Source organism: Anabrus simplex, chromosome 7 (assembly GCF_040414725.1).
Source record: "Anabrus simplex isolate iqAnaSimp1 chromosome 7, ASM4041472v1, whole genome shotgun sequence".
Classification (NCBI taxonomy): Eukaryota; Metazoa; Arthropoda; class Insecta; order Orthoptera; family Tettigoniidae; genus Anabrus; species Anabrus simplex.
The window spans coordinates 285787911-285809765 of record NC_090271.1 but is presented as its reverse complement, the minus strand read 5'-3'; the positions used below and the strand labels follow the sequence as shown (position 1 = coordinate 285809765).

General features: G+C 37.9%; 1 protein-coding gene across 2 annotated transcripts in view; it reads right to left on the bottom strand.

Moving 5' to 3' along the window:
• Ctf4 (Chromosome transmission fidelity 4) overlaps positions 1 to 21855 on the bottom strand; it is a 175681-nt gene that overhangs the window by 68843 nt on the left and 84983 nt on the right. For both annotated transcript variants that reach the window (XM_067151705.2, XM_067151703.2), the window contains exons 11-13: positions 21065 to 21270; positions 9688 to 9822; positions 2242 to 2412 (exon numbers count right to left, since the gene is read on the bottom strand). In XM_067151705.2, the coding sequence (XP_067007806.2) occupies positions 2242 to 2412; positions 9688 to 9822; positions 21065 to 21270 (512 nt within the window). The remainder of the gene's footprint in view (positions 1 to 2241; positions 2413 to 9687; positions 9823 to 21064; positions 21271 to 21855) is intronic.

Here is a 21855-nt window from a genome sequence, read left to right as displayed (position 1 = left end):
CACTGCAGTTCGCAGGGCCAGAGGCCCCACACGCTATCTCATGACATATGCTAAGTCAGTGTAAACGACTGCCTCTTTATTATACAACGCCAGCCGTGACAACCGGTATACGGTGCCTGTGTGTAACGTCACTGGAACTCGGGAAATAGTGAAGACAGAATGACATTCTATTATCCTCTACAAAAACGTTGCTCAAATCTGCAGATTGGCATCAAAACATGCGAGCCTTCGAATTCTTAGAAAGGCCACGGCTACTCAGTGGCAGAGTTATAACGCGTCTACTGCACCTGATTCTTAGTAAAATTAAGTTTTATAGTCAGCAGGAATATTTTCGTGATGGATAGTCGTAAAGATACGTGGAACAGGTATTCCTGGCAAATTTTCAATGGGTTCTCGTCGATGTTATGATGTCAGTTTTAAGTTAATTGTTATTAAACACTCGGAAATGTATAATAATTGTGCAGCCGCAAGAAAATATGGCATAGGCCTAAGTAAAGCTAATATTTCGCGTCAGCGTGAAGACAAAGATAGTTAAAAAATGTGTACCGGGTACTGAAAAAAAATGCATTCAGTGGTCCGCAACAAGGACGCTTTAAAGAAGTTGAAAATGAAATTGTGAGGTATGCGCAAGAAAAACGCAAGGGTCGAATGGCCATACCGTGGCGCAATAAACTTGTTCGTTGAACTACAACGTCCGCGATTAGGCCTATACATCGCTAGCCGCTGAAGTCGACCGAACCCGGCAAGTGAGACGTGCGTGTAGTATTGACGCATGGAATAGATATTGCCGGCAAATTTTCAACAGGTTCTCTTCAGTATTATGATGCCAATTTTAAGTTAATGGTCATTAAACTTGCGGAAATAAAGAATAATTGTGCAGCCGCAAAAAATGCGGTATCATGAAAGCCAATGTTCGGCGTCTAAAAATAGTCTACAAAATGCGTACTGTACAACAAAGGCATTCAGATGATTTTACAAAGCACTTTTTGAGCCTGATTTAAATTTTTTGAAGGAAAAAGTGGGGTTCATCATGGATTCGAAGTAAGGTAGGCCCTACTGTAATTTTTTCAGAATGAAATTAAACATACACTTTCACGTGGTATCGGATTTCAAAAAATAACAAACAAGTAAGCCATAGTGTGGATTTCATCTGCGGAAACGCACGTTCTGAACAAACTGATTGCCGTATCATACCGATTTAAATGTGTATGGGTGGTTTTCTGACTTTTATACAAAAATCAGATATAATGACAATCCGCTATAATGAGTGAATTTTCGGCTGTTATAACTTCTCGCTATAACGGACTTCTACTGTGTGTGTATATATGTTCAGAAATGCTTTATTTCCATGTTAGAATCCTTTTTCTATAACTCTATGCAGTACATTAATCATGGGAAATACAATGCCCTCCATTAGTATTGATATATGAATCAACCCACCATCACCCTGAATCCCAGTACAAGATGCGGAGAGTCTTCGTGCTCGTATAAGAATATTGATCTTTTTTTTAAATTCAGTAATATCACAAAGGATCTCATAAACTGGGCTAATGTCAAGGTTCAAACCCATTTTCTTCCAAATGTATGACCCAAAACGCACATCCACTCAATCGGTACAAAAGACCACAAGCTGCAGACGTTCTTTCTACCCTTCTCAAAACTAGTTTCAGAGCACAGCACGAATTTCATTCTGTTTTTTCAATTACATCAATTTAAATGTAAAAAATCCTTCTATTCAATACATCGTAATATATCACATCTAAAAGATAATGTAGATATATCATCTTTATAGATTATATATTATTATTATTATTATTATTATTATTATTATTATTATGATTATTATTATTATTATTATTATTATTATTATTATTATTATTATTATTATTATTATTATTATGATTATGATGTATTGAATAAGAGGATTTTTACATTTATATTGATGTAACTGACTAGTTGCAGTGGATGTAATTTCTCGATCAATTAATTTGTATTCAATGTGTCATTCATTACCAAATATATGAAAGCCTGAATTTAGCCAATTTATATAAGTTTGTGTTGTGCAGATGGAGGGCTTTCCTGTGGCTACCTTAAGTACAATCTGCCTGAAGACTGACTTCAACTTACTAGCCATTAATTAACTTAGCTCAAATTTTAGATGCAGCTATGGATGTTTTAGAAACCCATCGACAACTTATAATAAGAAAAATGACAAGAGAGCACAAACTGAAGGTAACTTACCGCAAACAATTTGATGATAGTCTCTTTCATTAATTTATCCACTGCTTTCTTGTCACCCTCATAGGTTGAATCTGTTCTGCTGACCTCATCCAGTGTGTTGTAGATAGTTTTTGCTTTCCAGAAGGTTCCTTCCAGAACACTCTTCTCTGCCATAGGATCACACAACGGAATCTGAAACAAAATGTTATGATAAGAATGTTATTGATTTTACAAGCCACTTGCTACTTTTACTATTTTCGGGGACACTGAGCTGCCAAACTTTTGTCCCGCTCTTTTACGTGTCAAACCTACAGACATGGGGCTGCACCTTCAAATACCACCATACTGAGCCAGAATTGAACCTGCCAACTTGGCCTCAGAAAGCCAGAAACTTAACTGTCTGAGACATTTAGTCTGGCAAAATATAAGAAGTGTTTTCTGAATAAGCATAGCGGCCGATGACCTTTGATGTTAGGCCCCTTAAAACAACAAGCATCATCATCATCATCATCATCTGAATAAGCATAATGACAGGTCCAATGTTGAAAATATGAAGCAACAGAATGATGAAAAGGACAACCGTGAAAGCACTAAAGGATAATTTCCACATCTTTATAAACTTCGTCTGTCTTCATAAGTGGTGCATTCAAGAAAACCAACCCATAACTGGAATGGAAAGATTTTCCAGTATGAGGAAGTATCCACTGTGTTTATTTCAGCACCATCTGTCAGCCTGATCCGTAAACTGTACGATTCCATCAACAGCACTGACAGTGCACTGGGAAGTCTCTAAAAAGCCCCCTGATACAGCTTATACACGCTTAACCCTCCGGCAGGCGTATGTAAAAATTATGCATGATCAGGTGCGTGGTGTATTTTATATCTCACACTTTAACATCATATCTCATCACATAATAGTTTTTTTTTTTTTTTTTGCTAGGGGCTTTACGTCGCACCGACACAGCCAGGTCTTATGGCGACGATGGGATAGGAAAGGCCTAGGAGTTGGAAGGAAGCGGCCGTGGCCTTAATTAAGGTACAGCCCCAGCATTTGCCTGGTGTGAAAATGGGAAACCACGGAAAACCATCTTCAGGGCTGCCGATAGTGGGATTCGAACCTACTATCTCCCGGATGCAAGCCCACAGCCGCGCGCCTCTACGCGCACGGCCAACTCGCCCGGTTCACATAATAGTGGGAAATCTCATTTTCACCAGAATTTTGTTACCCTCATTACTAATAACTGCAAGTTTTACCTTATCATATCCTGGAACAAGGGAAAATGAAACAATAAAAAAAACTTGCATGCTTGAAACCTTTTTTGATGAAGATGGTCTGTTTCACACAAGCAACTGCTAATAAACATGCACAGCGCAAGTCACAGAATAAATTTCTGGTGTATCGAGCATTGTAGGTATCAGAATTACAGCTCTGTTTTCTTTAAATTCAATTTGTTGCCAGATATTTTTGTTGCTTATTTTATCCATCTTTGTCTTTTGGAGATAAGAATGAAGGAACTTCATTTCAGTGGCCTGTAGGTAACTTTTGCAGGTCTAGTCGAAGTTGCTGCTTCCAGTCCGTACATTAGAATTGGTACAAGATACGTTTTGTACAGTGTGAACTTGACACTTCTTTAGGTTTCAGACATTCCCATATTTGTGTATGTGGGACGAGATCATATGCCTTCTCCATATCCAACAATTCAACTAAACCATCCTATACTTACCTCAATATTTTTCAAAGGGCATTCTTGTTGACAAACTGAGGTCTAAGATTAATATGTCTGATCTAAATCAATGTTGTTCTTCTGTAAGTTTCGGTTCAACAAATTTTCTGATATTTCTCACATGCACAAACTCATATTTTTATATTTTCACTTCTTTTTGCCAGCTTTCTAAAAATAGTGGAATGATCACGCCTTGCCTCCTATCACTCTGGATTCCATTTTCTTCCCAAATTTTATTTAGACTCTGTACTACCAATGTATTCCAGGTTCTCCAAGCACTTTCATCATGTCCACACTGAACTTATTCAGTCCTGCAGACTTGTTGATTTTCATTGTACATATAGCTGTCTGCACTTCCAGCCAGGTTAAACTTCCTGCATTATTGTTTATAGGGCCTGAAGGGTCATTGAGTGATTGAAATACGTACTGTGATATTTCATTTTCATTTATAATTTCCTCTTCACTTGGAAGTTCTACCATGTTGACCATCATCATCATCATCTGTGTTTATGGCTTCATTAGACCACTTCAGTCAATCATTTTTGGTCATCATCTTCCATACGTTTTTTATATTATAATTTGTTTTGTTTTACATTTTTGTTTCCCTATTCTGTTTACTTTCTTTGCATTTCTTTTTCTCAACATCAACTATTCGATTGACTTGCAAACTTTTTTCTCTGTAAAATTATAGTTTAACCTCAGTTTCACTTGTATTTTCTCACAGCACTCTGGCATGGTACAAGGCTCTTCTTGCACCATTTTTAGTTTTGACAGCACCCTTTTGCATCAGCATTTCAGCATGCTGTTTCTTTGGTCTCTTATTTGGCTCTGTCGTCCAGCCGTCTTCACCAATGCTTGCTTCAAGTTATCCTATTACTCATTTGTAGATCTTAGATCTTCATTTGGTAACATCTTCCAAACATTTTCTCGAAACATTAGTCCAGAAAGTTCATTTTTTTCAATTTTGCTTTATGTCACTCCAACACAGATAGGAAAGTGATAGGAGTTGAAAAAAAGTGGCTGTGGCCTTAAGGCACAACTCCAGCATTTGCCTGGTGTGAAAATGGGAAACCTCCTTCAGGGCTGATGACAATGGGGTGTGAACCCACTATGGTACAGAAAGTCTTCAATATTTTATTTGTGCATTCTTTTGTTGCGAATTTCAGAAGTTCTCTGTATGATATCTGGAATGAACAGCCTGTGACCTCCATCTAGATTTTCACGAAGGATTACTTTGACATCATTTTCACCTTCCAAACTTCTTGGTCGGAGAGTATGTAATTGACCACAGTTTCCTATTTATCATCCCAACTGTATCTAGTGATCTTGTGCAAGTCCACTTTCTTGAAGCAAGTGTTACTAACGACAATACTGTTTGTCACACGCAGATCTAGAAAATGTTCACGCTCTGCTGTCCTATTAACCATTTCATGAGGACCCCCAGGGATGATTCATAGCCTAGCCCAGTCTTAAGATCCAACCTGATATTATTATTACACGACAAGGCCGGACCCAGGATTTTTTCGGAGGGGGTTAGGATTTGTTGTGGTGGCCCTTGAAAAACAAAAAATATAGTAACATTTTTTTAAAAACTTTCAAATAGGTTATATGAAAAGTTTGAAAATGTTTTAGAGGAGCACCTTTTACAACTGAACAGATGATGTACAAAGGTAAATTCATAGCGGTCTAGTGGGCAGAACATGCTTTAACACGTGCATGCAGTGCGACACAAAGATTTCTGTCACTTGTTTAAAAATGGAGGTAACAGAATGTTTGACTGTAAGTGTTAAAAATATTTACCGGTTTGATTCATTTTTAAAAAAATCTTGCAATAGCTTGATAACAAGAATATATTTCTGTATGTTTAATGAATTTGATTTTTATTTTGCAAAGTGTATTAAAAACACAAAAAACAAACAATTCGTATATCTCACCAAAATAAAAATTTCCATTCATGTTTTCAGTTAATTTGATAACTATATTCATAAAGAAACATTTAAAGATGGCACAGATTTTATATGTTAAACTCAATTGTTTATTTTGCAGATGCTTGTTTTGATAATATTTCTAATTTATTATTGGCCGTTTCAAAACCTGTATACAGTAAAACATCAATGCACCATTTTTCAAGGGGGAGGGGGAATATGACGACAGATATGGGAAAACTATAAATGCGGGTAACATAAAAAATAGGTGCAAAGCAAAATAATAAAATACGGGTACTGTATACGGACATTTTTTGTTATGTAAATATTATTATTATTGTAACAGCAATAATGGCGTGTGGCCCCCGGAGCCGGGTGTAGGTCTTTCAAGTTGTTGCGTGGTAGGTGATCTACGCGCCTATGAAAATGCGGCCCTACCTAAGATGAAATTTAATGTTTAATTTGGCACACATACAACCTCCAAACCGTCGGAATTAACAAAGGAAAGTTAAAAATCCTCAACCAGATCGAGACACCTTGAACCAAAGGCCAACACGCGCTAACCATTTAGCTCATACTATATATAATGATATCAAAATATTGCAACCATGATATATGTGATGAAAATAAAAACCACGACTTATACTTCGTTTCATTTCACTTTTCTTTACACCTTTCATAAGTTCACTTCTCTTATTCCAAATTAAAGATATACGTGGATATTACCGCGATAACCATCCATAGACCCTTCGCGACGGATAGGTTAGATACACAACACGGTGCGGCTCCCGCAACTTGGCTCAGACAATGTCATAGAGGTTAGAAATTTAACATGACGCATCTCAAACTATGTCACAGCAGCCTACGCGAGGCTGTCAACTTAGGAACTAGTTACAAGACTAGGCTATGGGAAAAGATTATTGGTGTGGCTTGGTTAGGTCCGGCTTGTAACAAGACACTTGGGCAGAGGGCAACAAAGAGGTCAACAGACTTCTAGTATCCCACACACTCCACCCCCCTGTGGGTGGGGGCAGTAGAACAACACCCACGGCATTCTCTGCCTGTCGTAAGAGGAGACTAAAAGAGGCCCCAGGGGCTCTGAACTTTGGAGCGTGGATTGGTGACCATGGGGCCCTTAGCTCAGTCCTGACATTGCTGCCACTTACTTGTGCCAGGCTCCTCACTATCATATATCCTATCCGACCTTCCTTGGTCAACTCTTGTTTTTTTACGACCTCGACACTATTAGGTTTCCAAGGGCTAGGGAGTCTTTCACTTTCATGCCCTTCATGGCCCTTGTCTTGCTTTGGCCAATACCTTCATTTTTTGAAGTGTCGGATCCCTTCCATTTTTTCCCTCTGATTAGCGTTATGTAGAGGATGGTTGCCTAGTTGTACTTCCTCTTAACCCATAGAGAGCCAGACAATGATATATAGTCGTTTCATATATACATGTAAAGTGCCAACCACGATATATCGTTGTTTGGATAGCGTGCTATTCTATACGAGTTTGTACAACTTGGACCATCAGATGGTAACATCTTATGTGTCAAGTCCATGGAGAAGGGTCATTAGATTTTAACTACGCCGCTAGATAGTGCATAAATTCATTCGTTATCATGCATTGAATTTCTAAAATCCGTGTTCATCTACGACGTATGATCTCTATGCAGCGTGAGTAAAATGGCGACAAGCGGGAGAAGTTATTTTGTTAACGATGATGAACTGGCTGTATAGCTTAATAATTTAAGTGAAGATGAGGATGATGAAGACTTGGAAGAGGAATTAATTCCCCCAACAAGTGAGGAAGGGGAAGTGAAAGTGTTATTGAGAGTGATAATAGTGATTTTTCTGTAAAAACCCGACCACGTGCTTAATGTTCGAGTGTAAACAATGAAAGTGGTAATGACTGACTGAGTGACAGTACTGATTATGATGACGGCTGTAACAATATCCAACAGCAACAATTTCCTGTTTTCCATGAAATTCAATTAGGTCAAAATATCAAGCCTCACCTGATTATTATGATACTCCTGGCCCGAGACACACCCCTTCATCAGACGCAAAACCTCATAACTACAGAGACAAACAGATATGAGAAGTCATGTCTTGTCTCCACATGCCACAGCACAGTAGTGGCACCCGGTTACATTGACCGAAATGAAGGCTTTCATTGCTGTTTTGTTCGAAATGGGTATAACTAGAAGGCTGAGCATATTTTCTTATTGGGTCAAAAACTCCTGTTATATTCCATTGTTTGAAAATATGTTCTCAAGAAACAGATTCTTTCATCTCGTGAACAATGATAATCGATCACCATCTAGTCACTCTGACTACAACCCATGTGCCAGGTTCGATCCCTTTGTTGAATTGTGTATTACGATACCATTGTACATAACTCTTAAACTACTCAAGATAAAAATATGAAACTTTACATGTTTATTCATCTGACATAGAACATTTCAAAGAAGTCATCAATATTTATCGTTGAGTTGAATTTTCTGATTTTTTCTGTTTTGTTTCAGATTTGTAATTTTTTGTTTTTTAAAAATGTTTGAAAAATATTTTTTTTTAAATACCCAAGAGGATTTTAGTGCTGTAATTTAGTTTAGCAGTAAGTGTGTCTTCTCGTTAACATTTATTAAAAATTTCAAGTCATAGTGATAATATTTGTGAACTATATAGCCCAGAGAGTGAGAACCTGCAAAATCCTCTGAATCTGTCTGGCACTCTTGGCATACTGTGAGCACCTGGGCCAGGCAATAAGAAGGTTAAAACAATAACCACCACCACCACCACCACCACCACCACACACTCCACAAGGTATGGCACGATTAATCACCCAAATGACTGATTAAAACTTATTCGGAGCAAACTGTGACTTTTAAACTGCACGATTTTCTCATTTTCAACAGTGTTGGCAGCCCTAGCAGCCTATAGCAACACACAAAATGATGGCAAATTTGAGTTTTACAGTGCCTACGTTTTATTTCTTGTAAATAAGAATACTTCTAGGGATCAGTTAGTGGGTCGAGGAGAAGCGCTAGCGCTGGGAGGCTCGTAGTAAGGTTGCGCGTGAATAACCTGTGCACAGCACTCCATCCTACAACATCCTTGCACAAGACCAGCAACTCTGAATTGCTCGTACATTCTCGTGGAACAGGTTGCAGCTATTATATGGTAAGAGTACTGAGCGGTCTTTCTATATTAAAAAAAACATTTGCGTATGTTTTTCTTACGTACGATCGATCAATGTGGGAAAATTGTTGCCGAGGACAAATAATTTTTCAACGATCAATGCGATAAAACGATAGTTGGAGAAACGATACATGCGGGGAAATTTAACATTTGTTTGTATGGAACATTTTTGGGACCGAATAAATTGAATGATGAATATGGGAAAATGACAGTTCTGGGAACAATGCATTGAGTGTATACTGTTTAAATTGTTAACTTTTATTTCAGAGGGGGATTGAACACCCCTAATCTCCCTTCCGGGGTACGGCCTTGTTACAGGGTAAAAAAAGACAGTTGGATAAACATACAAGAGAAGAAATACAAAGATAAAGGTGAATACATGTGAAAAAATTATGACAAATACAGAGGAACAATAGGTCAATGTAAGCAATACAGCAAACAAGTGATGAATACAGTCACATGACTGTCTTCTTCCATTGGCATGATGAAGCTAGTGCTTTATTGTATTTTTAATGCTTTTCTTCTTATAAGTCCGAAATTTACTTTGTCTTTGTTTTTAAATAATAACATTTTTGTTAGATGACAAACTCTGATATAATTTGATTTTAAATCAGAATTTACCTGGATGGGAATCTCTGCAACAGCTGGCCTTGGTGTAGTAGGTGGGTAATGAGAGCCCTTACACAGCACACATCGGATATTCTGGTAACGCTCGCTGATACCCAGAACAAAGTAATGATCCGACTTCCCTTTGCACTAAAAAGATATTAGACATAACAATCAAAAATAAATTCCTTACAAACACAATACGTTAAATATAAAACTACAGTCCGTGTGAAACTAGAATGGGACTGATTATTAAGAGAGCGAGATGCTCAGCGTTGCCACTTTTTGTTACTCAACAAAGGCCTCCGCTCGGCAAAGTCAAGTAAATTAGAGGAAAGGTATTTTACAGAATTCAACCAGATAAAAAAAACATATGTAATGCATAAATAAGATTAGTATTCGTGGGAAGAATAAATATTTATCAATGTCAACAAATATAATTCCTGTATACTTCAGGTCATACTAACGAAATGTGAAAACCGCTCTGGATGGAGACATCTTGTCAAGGTTGCAACAAGGAAATGATGGAGTTATGAGGTCACGACGCTCAGTAATGAGCACATCGACTAATGATGATGATACTCCTAAGCGAAATTTTCCCACCCTGAAATAACCTAGATCCTCCGAAAGATTTGTGTAATTTAGCAATGGTCGGGCAATCTTTTCTTTCATAATATGCATTGTATATCATTCAGTTGGGAAGAGTCAGTGTTCTTAACCCTCTTATCTATTCTGCATATCTTTCCAGGTATTCTTAAAACTGATGTTCAGAGCTGGGATAATTCTAAAACATATCTGTCTTTTCCTATTTTAACTTCAGTGTTTTTGTTTACTCTAACCAAAGCTGCAGTTCTATCTAGCACTTAAATGACCGATATCAGTGGACCATTATTATATTTCTCCAGTTCAAAGTACTCATGTACATAACAAAATATGGCCTAAGCAATAGTGATTTAATTATTTTGTATAAATCTCTCATTCTCCAAAGTCTAGAATATGGCTCAGTTGTTTGGTGCCCTTACCGGCGAGGTCATATTGATCAGATTCAGTCTACTCAGCGATGGTTCATCAGAATTCATGGATTAAGAGCTGCCTGTACTTACAAGGACGTTCCTGTTTCTGAGTACGAAGCAAATTTTAGCCTGAGAGGAGAATGAGTGCTGATCTCTCATTTTTATATAAACTCCTCCATGGCATAATGGACTGTCCTAATCTCTTGCGACAGATAACGTATTTACTTGCGTATTAGACCCCCTTTTCCCCCACATTTACAGCCAAAAATAGTAAACGGGGGTGGGGTTCCAATATGCAATAACCTCAAATTTTATGCACAGTGAACACACGACTTCTAGGCTATTACGAACTATATATTGTACATGTAATCATTCTACACTGTTCTTTAACAAACTTACGAATGTATTCTCAGTTTTACTGGCTATTTTCATTGGAAGGCAGTATTACTAAATTTAAAAAGGCAATAAATGGTGAATACATGACTTTTAGGCCTACATATAAAGTAAATATAGCCAGTTATAGTTACTCTTTTATCACGTCATTAGTTTTATTTCCTTAACTACTCTGATGTGGTTTACGCCAGGAAGGGCATTCGGTCATAAAAACTCGCTACAAAGACTCACCTAACTTCAAATTCGACCCCGAAGAGAAAACGGATAAGGGGTATCTTAATATCGTATTATGCAATATTAATCAAGAGAAATCAATGGCCAGTCATTTTTCTCTGTCAATTGAGCAGTAGGCCTACCACACAGTAAACATGATCACGGTTTTCATTTGAATTATCATCGTCTGGTGCCGCCAACTTCCCTGCTACCAGGGTGTCGTCATTCCAAATGACATAATCTTCACTACCATTGGGAGCATTCAAGATCCCGTCTATCCAAAACTTTTAGAAATAGTTTTGTTCCTGACCACAGAGTCCAAAAATCTATTCGCAAATGGTTTCTGGAGATGGTGCCTGTTATTCCCAGTTGGTGTATGTGTAGCAGAAGTCACCCCTTCCGAATAAAGCCGTACTATAGAAAGCGTGCCGATACACCAGCTGATAACTAGCATATGTTACGAGTTGTACTTCCAAATGTAATACACAATAACTTGAAGCATTCTTTGGATAACTGCAGCTGTTAAAAGTCAGACCTTTACTTTTTAAAAGTATGTTACATACTTATTCTCTACATTTATCACATCAGGATTTAGCTAAACAGCTGTAATTAGAATAAGAGAGACCGCATTGTTTAGGTTAGGTATGCTATCAAGTGCCCGGATAGTGCAAGAAGTTCCACAATGGGGAAAAAAACCCCAGGAAAGCTTGCCACATTTATGGATACCTACAGGTGTGGCGGTAATGCGTTTTATTATCATAATGTTTAATTTTGTACATTCGTTGTCTCCATTTTTTATTAATGCATGGTATGTTTTGTTTGGTGGCTCCGAAAATCGTGAAAGTAGTTAGTGGTGACGCAAAATCAATATTGTTTGTTAGGTACATTGCCGAGTAAAACAATCGTTATGAATGGATTGTATTTTCATCACATTTTAAACCTACTTCCCTCCAAAACTTATGTATAGTGGCCCAAGTTACGAGATATTAAACTATCACTTAGTTAAAGATTCGCATGCTATATTAAGAGCAACAACCGTGAATATTGCTTTACGAAAGTAACTTAATCTAATGGAAACAAGAGAGGTCCACCTATTCAATACCATATACAGTAGAACCTCGATAATACGAAATCGGTTAATTCAAAATCCCGCCTAATTCGAAGAAGCTCTCGTTCCCGGAAACATGAGATACAGTTTTGCACGTTATTTCAATTGTTTAATTCGAAATACGGATAATTCGTAATTCGAAGTACAATGTCGGCCTCATTACCGAAATTCAGACTTTTAATTCAAAACTGCCATTACATTTTAAAACAATAGTATGTTACAGAGTAATTTCAACTCAAAATTTATCCGCTCCGCGTCATAATAGAACGCACGTTCCGGAATGTGGAGGGGTAGCTTTTCGCACTTACACTCACTTTGGTGGGTCTACAGTGCGCTTCATGATTGCTAAGTGGAATGAAATCGGAATTCTTTTGTATTCGACCTTTTAAGGAACGCCGTAATATCACGCAAGAGGCAGTGTGCGGGAAAACAGAATCCGCGAACGCTGGCGATGCGGACAGTTGACGAAAAACGTGGCTCATATAATAAATTCGTAGGTATCGAATAATATTGTCATTGCCAGTGAAACTGCATTTCTTTATTTTAATGCGAGTCCAAACGGTCTTATGGTCTTAAAGGAGAAATTGCCAGCCGGGATATCGTACAAGTGTGAGGTATGGGGGTCATAGTAGTGCGTTGCAATGCACATGGAAGTGAGATATTTTATCCCTTCGATAAGCCACAATGTTTTAAGAGCGTCGAGCACTTTCCATGCCAGTACAAAGCATCTATAATAAAAATGCAAACAGTAAAGAAATCCAAAAAAATAATGCATTTGCACAGGGGAACCGGCATAATTTATCTCGTCTTTGAATTGCGCGATTTTTTTCTTTCGTTGCGTGAGGTTATGTTTGTCATTGATTTATCCAAGTGCATTATTTGAACAATGTAAATGCACCTCGTTGGATACATTTCGGAAATAGATTTTTCCATGGCATTAGATAGGTTTAAACTGTGAATCGAGGTGATTGCATATATTAATGGGTCTTAGAATACTTTGTGACGCGGCAAGTGTTTACATTTCTGAAGTACGAGAGAAGTGCCATGGCAGGAAATCGTACAAGGATAGAGTAATAGGAAAGTTTGATTTTAAGGGCATCGGGTACTTTCTCTGTAAATACAAGGCACCTAAAATGCATACAGTATAGTAATCCAATGAATAAAGCACTTGCACAAGGGAGCAGCATAGATTTCTCCTCGTCTTTGAATCGTGCTTTTTTTTCTTTCTTTCGTTGCATGAGGTTATGTTTACCAGTGAGATATCCGAGTTCATTATTTGAATACTGTAAATGCACCTTCTTGGATACATTTTGGAAACAGTTCCTTTTTCATGGCATTTGAAAAGTATAAACTGTGAATCAAGGTTAACTGCATGCAGTACCGGGCCTTAGAATATTTTGTACGCGGCAAGGGTTGGTACTTCTGAATTGCGAATTGGCGGTTAATTCGAAATCACGTAATTCGAAGTCCGATTTTTGAGTCCCAACGACTTCGAATTAACGAGGTTTTACTGTAATGTTGTAAGAAAAATTAAAACATTTTATTACACTCAGTACCGGTTTCGATGCTGGTGTGCATCATCATCAGCCAAAAATAAGAAAAATATACATAGACAAAGTTACAATAAACAATGCATAAAGTACATACAAATTTTACAGAACTGGCAAGACCTAATTAAAAACGGATCCATAAACATTATTAACCTATGACTTAAACTTAAAAAATAGCACCAACTGTCTTAAAACTATGAATATACGTCCTCTTGATAAAAGTCCTCTGAATCTAAAAACATTAAACCATGTGCGGACAAAAACCAATGTTTCACTATCATAAAAGTCCAAGAGCATAATTTTAATTTTGTAAGAACATATGTGTAAAAGGTTTACTTGCTAAACATTCACTGAGTATTAGAGTAACCAGTGCAAGAATTAAGAAAATTTTTCTATTGGTTAACAATGGCTGTTATTAACACGTTCACGGCCGCTCGGATATCGGCAACCATTACTGTGGTACCGTAATACTTTTTTTGCTTAAAGGACTTCATTTCTGTGTCCTTATGCATTTTAGATTATTATTTTAATTATTTCAATATTATTTATGTGCATACGAGCCATGACGCACACGCTGCGTCAGCGGCACTACCGATGAGTTTTTCGCCTTCGGTGCCGTTTGACGCATCGTGTGCGTCATGACTGGTAATGAAGTGGAACGAGGAAAATAATGTTTTGTTCGAACGTAGAACTTCTTTACAACAGAAAAATACGTCTTTTTAACATTTCACACAAAAATACTGTGCAGTAGAATCTTATTATTGCTGTGTGAGCATGTATACTTACATTAGGCCTACTCCATAAGCTGTACAATGTAACTAGCCAGTACAGTGGGCTACCTTCTAGTGACATTTCCTCGCAAATAACTCTTCTGCAAATGCGTTACGTTCAGTTACAATGTTATTCAGCAAGTTGTCATCTGCAAGCAAGTGAAAATAATCAATGGGTTTCGCTTAACTTGGCTGTGGAACCTTCATTCCCGATCGACCAATAAAGTTTATTTGTTTCACTGAGGACGAATCTGAACTCCAAGAAATTACCCCTGAAATATTGCCCATGTTATTTGGCGGGAGATTTGGAGATGAGATATTAGTTACGTCTTACTCATCGTTTGTACTGTGAGAATTGGGAGTAGACACTCGACACACACATCCGTGATTAAGATTCTCACTCAGGTGACTACAGTCACTTTTCACACTGTCATCACTGTCGTCACTATCAATGCTGTTACTGTCACTGGCGTTCAGGAGAGCTTCCAGACTATCATCATTAATTGCAAATCACCTGTATATCCCGTTAAGACGGGGTTTCTTTCGGAGAGAAGGTTCTGAAACTTCACTGTTCTCTCTTGAAATCACAGAAACGTATGCCGACTTGTAATGGCTACAGAGATTGTAACTAACAATTGATCTGATGCCCGGATGGCGCATATGTTTAATAACACCATAACAATGCACAGATAAGAGGTCTGTTAGTTTACATACATATTGGCGGAAATACGAGCTTTAATATTTGGCGCGGAGTGTGACGCACGTGTGTCGTCATCGGCACTGAGTGAAAGTGGGGTCATGACGCATATGTGTCGTCATCGGCCGCGAACATGTTACAGTAACACAACCAGTCAAAAGACGTAACTTCCTATTTTACGTCATAAAACATGTCTTCTCTAACATAGCCGCTTTCTTTAAGTATTAGATAACAAGATCTTTTTGATGAAAAATATTGGCGGACGCCGTGTTTCCAGGGTACTGTTCTCGGTTCAAACTAGGACCTGAAGCAAATAAAAAATAATATCAAGAAAGGCTTTTTTAAAATCTTGTCATAAAAATTTACGTGAATAAGAGACTCACCTCTGGGAGCGTAATTATTATGTGTTATTAGACGTTAGGGAAGACACTGAGAGCCGCAAGACACCGTGACCAATGCACCCGCGTTGGAGGGGAAGGGAGTGGGAAGCAAAACAGGGGAGGCACTGAGAAGGAGTAGGAGGGGCCCGGAGCCAATGGCAATGAAGGAAGGAGGGAAGAGGGAGGGGAATTATGCAGGGCAATGCGGCGAGAGGGCGTGGCGTGAGAACGTTTTTTGTATGTTATGAAAAACTAATTTGCTGTTGGACGCTTTTCTAAGTCTGAAAAACGCTATCAAAAAATCAAACAATACTCTTGGTTTCTCAGAAATGTCATTAAGATTCAAACCTGCATTAAAGTATTGGTCCAGGTGAATAAAACAGCTCTCAGTGATGTCAAGTAAAGTACTTTTATTAATAACCTGTAACACTGTAAGATCATGATCAATGCTAGTAAAATTATGTTGAAAATCTTTCATATGCTGCCCCATTGCTGAAAACTTATTGTACCTAACGGCATTAACGTGTTCCGCGTATCTAATTTTAAAGTTACGCCCTGTTTGTCCAAGATAAGAACTTCTGCAGTCATGGCAGCATAATCTGTATACTCCAGAACTATGAAAAACATTATTTCTATTTAATGAAGTGGAGTTATACAGGATGTCAATACTTCTATTATTAGTTCTGTAAGAAATCTTAGTATTATGTTTTTTGAAGACTTTGGTGATGCTGTGTATTTTATTTGTAAAGGTAAAAGTCGAAAAATTATTAACTTTGGGTTTTTCTCTCGAAAGGGAGGTATTAGGACGGTACTTAAACTTGTTAACAATTCTATCAATGAAAGCATTCTTAAAACCATTGTTTCTAGCTATCGCCCGGATTAAATTTAATTCTTTATTCAGATTCTTTTTCGACATAGGAACTCTAAAGGCTCTGTCAACCAGACTATTATATGTGGCATTTTTATGGGCCTGAGGATGGGAAGAATTGTTCCTGATGGTGATAGCAGTCTGAGTAGGCTTTCTATAGATATTATAGGAAAAGGAAGAAGGTGAACGAGTAACCGTTAGGTCCAAAAAATTTAAATGATTATTATTCTCGGATTCTAAGGTAAACTTTATATTCTGATCTAAACTGTTAAGATTGTCAAGAGTAGCTTTTGCATCTGTGGACCGTTCGTCTAGAATTACGAAGGTATCGTCCACAAATCTGGCCCAGAAATAAATATTACTGAAGGTTAAGTTTTTGCTTATAGCATTATTTTCTAAGTGGTCTAAGTAAATCTCTGCCAAAATCCTGGAGGCCGGTGACCCCACTGCCAGACCATTCTGCTTATAAATAATATTATCAAAAGTAAAGTAATTATTATTAATCAGCAAGTTAAGAAGACTCATAAAATTTAAAACTTCCAGTTTACTTAGTTGACTATTGGCAAGAAGATTCTTCTTGATGATAGGAAGAAGCTCCTTGGTACTTATACTGGGAAACATGTTAACTATATCGAAAGAATGCATAGTGTGATAAGGACGAAGAACGAAACTATCCAATTTTTTAATTAATTCCGTGGTGTTCTTAATCGAGTTGTTCGAAGAAAACTTGTAATTTTTAGCAAGAAACGTTTGAATAAACTGCGCTAGCTTGTAAAGAGAACTGGGCCTGTAATTTATAATAGGTCGAATGGGGACACCGGCCTTGTGAATCTTGGGAAGTGATCTCGCTGTCGGCAAACTCGGGTTCATAGTTGTTAACTTTTGTTTTTCTTGTTTCGTAAAAAGGAAGGAGGAATCCTTCAGGATTTGTTTTAGCTGTCTTTGAATGATTTGTGTAGGGTCCTTCTTTATAATTGAAAAAGAATCATTATTAAAAAAGCTTTGGTTTTCTGTGTATACTCCGTTTTATCCATAACTACGGTAGTATTGCCCTTATCAGCCTTTGTGATGATAAGGTTATTAGCAGATACCTTCCTCTTGAGGTCCTGAATTTTCTTATTTACTTTATAAGGATCCATATTATTATTATTATTATTATTACTAGTTTCCTCATCCCGAGGTGGTGCAGCTCATTTTAGGCATGCCCCCAATGGAGGGAAGCTGCATGCACCATTTTTACTGCATATCAACCTTCCTTTTTGTCTTCTTTAAAAACCCTATACTAACCTATACAGCTGGATTGTGGACTACAACAAAACGAGAGGAGAGTAGAGTAGAATACAGGCAGCGGAGAGGAAATTCGTAAGAGGTATCGAGGGCAAGACCAGAAAGGATGGAATTAGAAATGAAGAGATAAGGAAAAGGGCAGGAATCTTGAAACTTCAAGACAGGATAGAAACCACAAAGTGGTATGGGCATATGATGAGAATGGGAGAAGAGTGTGTGAAAAAAAAAAAAGGAAGCTTTTTCAGAGAAGTTAACAGGAAAGAGACCACGAGGAAGACCCCGAAAGAGGTGGACAGATTCAGTGTGGGAGTGCATAGAGAAGAGGAGAGGAAAACCAGAAGATGTACTTAAAAAGGAGAAGAGTGGTGGAGAGACAGGCAGCGATGGAGATCCTTGATTCACAACCTGACCCGGGCAGCTGGAAATGGGAAATGAAGATGATGATGATGATGATCAACCTTCCTGCCATTCAGAAATCTCTGGCAGTATGGTACCGGAAATTGAAAACAGGTCCCCGAGAACAGCAGCTAATTGTGCTAACCATTATGCTAGTGAACATTCTTAACTTAAAAAGACAGACATTATAGCATGGCCGATGCATGCTTGCATTGCGTGGGTCGGACACAAAACTATTCACCTATTTGTGCGATGTCAGCAGAGCTGCAGTAGGCCTACGTTACGGAGACTGACATTTCTTAACTATGAAACACAGATGCACCGCATGACGTGGACGCATGTTTGCATTGCGCGGGTCGCAAGGACGAAACTACTGTGTGATGTCATCGAAACTGCAGTAAGGCTTGTACCCACTTCGAAGCAGAATTGTTCTTCTCTGATGAATTATGTCGAGGGGTCTTGTATGCGAGATTTCTTTTTTCATTTTCTTTGTCTCAAAAAGCCAGGAGGGGGGGGGGGGGAGGAGTTGTCTAACAGGCATGGGGTTCTAATACACTAATAAATATGGTAAATATTCATGTATCTGTAGCCACTCGCTCTCAGCACATTTCTCACAGAAAACACCATGGCCGTAACTACCCATTTTGTAATCCTCTACCAAGATTTCTGCAAGAGAGGAATATGATTTGTTCCCAATGCAACGTCTTCCACGACTCCTACAGGGCATTTAGATGTGCTGTATTGGCTGTAACCACAGATAAAACTGAATGAATAACTCGCGTTCCCATTTTCATTTTTCATTACACACTTATCAATATCTAAAATACATTGGTTGTATGTTACATGAATCAACAGAACTTGAGAATAAACGGTATCAGCATCGACTGTGAAATATAGTTTACATGATGTTGGGTCGTGTGGGGAGAAAGATTCTTATCTGCCAAAAGACTTAACATGCAGACTTCAATATGCCACACAACAAAATGATTGGACCATTGACCAGCGGAAGTGTGTGCTATGGACCGATGAGCAAAAATTTGAGATGTTCGAGTCAAATCATTGACAGTATATATCCACCGTCGTCTACAAGAAAGAAAGAAAGAAAGAAAGAAAGAAAGAAAGAAAGAAAGAAAGAAAGAAAGAAAGTTGCCTAACACCAACTGTGAAGCATGGTGGTGGTATTACAGTTTGGGGTTGTTTTAGTAACGATAAAGTAGGAGATTTTGTAAGAGTTGAAGGTATCTTCAAGAAGGAGCAGTACCATCATATTCTACTGAGAAATGCAGTACCATCTGCTACTCAACTTATTGGAAGGTTTGTTCTGCAGCAGAATGACAACCTGACACACAGGTCAAAGCTGCGTATGTATATAAGAAACGAAGAACCATAATGAGTTCTACAAGTAACGACCTGGCCCCTTCAGTCACCTGATTTATCACCCGCAGAGTTGTTGTGAGCCGTAGAGTAGTTGTGAGATGAACTTGACTGTAAGGCAAAACAATCTTCTGTCATTAGTTGTGAAGATCTTTGGTAATTCCTTTTGCAAGCATGGTCAACTATAACCACACAAATGTTGGAAAAGCTAGCCAGAAAAATGCCATGTATTTGTAGAGCAGTAATCAGAGCAAAAGGGGGACATATAGACAAGCATAGAGTTTAAACAATGTAGCTCGAAAAGTCATTGTTTTCCATTATCTGAAGCATGGATTGCTTTATAATGTGTCAGTTTGTGTATAACAGATGCCTATGTTTGTATTTTGATTTAAAATACTGTATAGGTCATTTCTAATATCAATAATCTGCTGCCTAATAAATAACAAGAACTGGAGTTTTCTAAAGGCAAGTTTAAATTTAACACACTGGCTGCCTGATGCACATGTGTATTATGTCCTTCCCGCGCTATGTGCCGTTGGTGCACATGTGCGTCACTGTATATGATGCGCTTTTGTTTGTCTTTACTGGTTGGCGTAGTAACTGGGCTTTGTTCTTCTGTAGCACCACTTAGATTGAGGTTTGAGTTATGTGTTTGGATTATTGGTTCGTGACCTATTGCTTTTAAACATGGATCAAATTGGTAATTACAATTCCACTGGTGCTTCAAAGTCCAACAGAAAACATTAATCCTAAAGGCAAATAAATGAAAAAGCAATGTAGATTGTGCCACGACAAGGGGAAAGAACTGATCCCATTTATTATTGTCCAGTTTCCTGAACGTCCTGCACTTAGCTAAGAGCCTTGCTTTGGCATTTACCACTAATGCTATACATTATGCGAATAACTACGGTAATATTAACTACGGTTCAAAAACAGTTAATGAAGGGTATTCTTGGTGTAAACGATTATTACATAACAATGTAATATAATTTGTTACAATGGAATGCAAATATGCTGTATCAATAACATGCACACTTATGTGTGGGCTACCTGCATCAAGGATATTATATCGTTTTTTCAGTACCGATGATGCACATGTCTGTCATCAATGTTTTGTCATGCGTATGTGTAAAAACTTGACTAACATTAAAACTATCATCTACTGCCTTCTAGCTAATAGAAATAAAAGTAAAACAACAGCTCCTGGGGCAATTTATATGATTAAGGTGGCAGTGAACGTGTTAATGCTTGTGTACATATTTTAATACTCTTAATATATTCTGGATTATTTCTCCTTCATCTGAAGCTCCCCAGTCTACATCTAGTTTCCAGAAAAATATTACCTGGGTCTTTGTGTTGCAGATTGACAGCCACAAGCCATTCGAGGTAAACATGCGAACCATTCCTGCAGAGTCCATGGTACAGGGAGTTCCCTGATCAGAGAAACCAAGCCACATGAGAGTTGACTGAGGCGAGACCGGTAGTGGCTGAAATGGTACAGCAGCTTGTAGGTCATTGGACTTGATGTGTAGCAGGACAAAACATAATCCTGAACAAAGAAAATCAACCTTCTGCTGAGGATCATTGAAAACAACAACAAATTTACCTTAGTAAAAGGAGCTGAAATGGATAGATGCATACTTCATTCTTTTCCTTTCCTGGTTCATTATTCAGTAATAACAATAATAATACTTATTATTGCATTATATAATAAAGCATCTAGTGAAGATGTAGCAGAACATTTAAAATAAGCAGGATCAACCACTATATAAGAAGTCACCAAAATTATGCATGACATTTGGCAAACAGAACAAATTACAGGGAAAATGCTTTAATTTTCCTATTACACTAAAAAGGAGACAGAACATATGTAAAAAAAATAATAGGGGAAACTAACTAATATCAGTTACATACAACATTCTATCCTAAGGTCTCCTTGGTAAAGCACAACCAGAACTAAATACTGGAGAATATTTCTGTTTTTTGTGTGTCCATTCTTTTGAGGTGACCAAACCATTTCAGCCTGGCTTCGACACAGAACTCACTAAGGGTTTTTTTTTTTCCACATGGACAAGATGGCGTATCTCTTAGTTTCTTGTTTTGTCCCTCCTTGTTTTCTGAATAGCACTTAAGT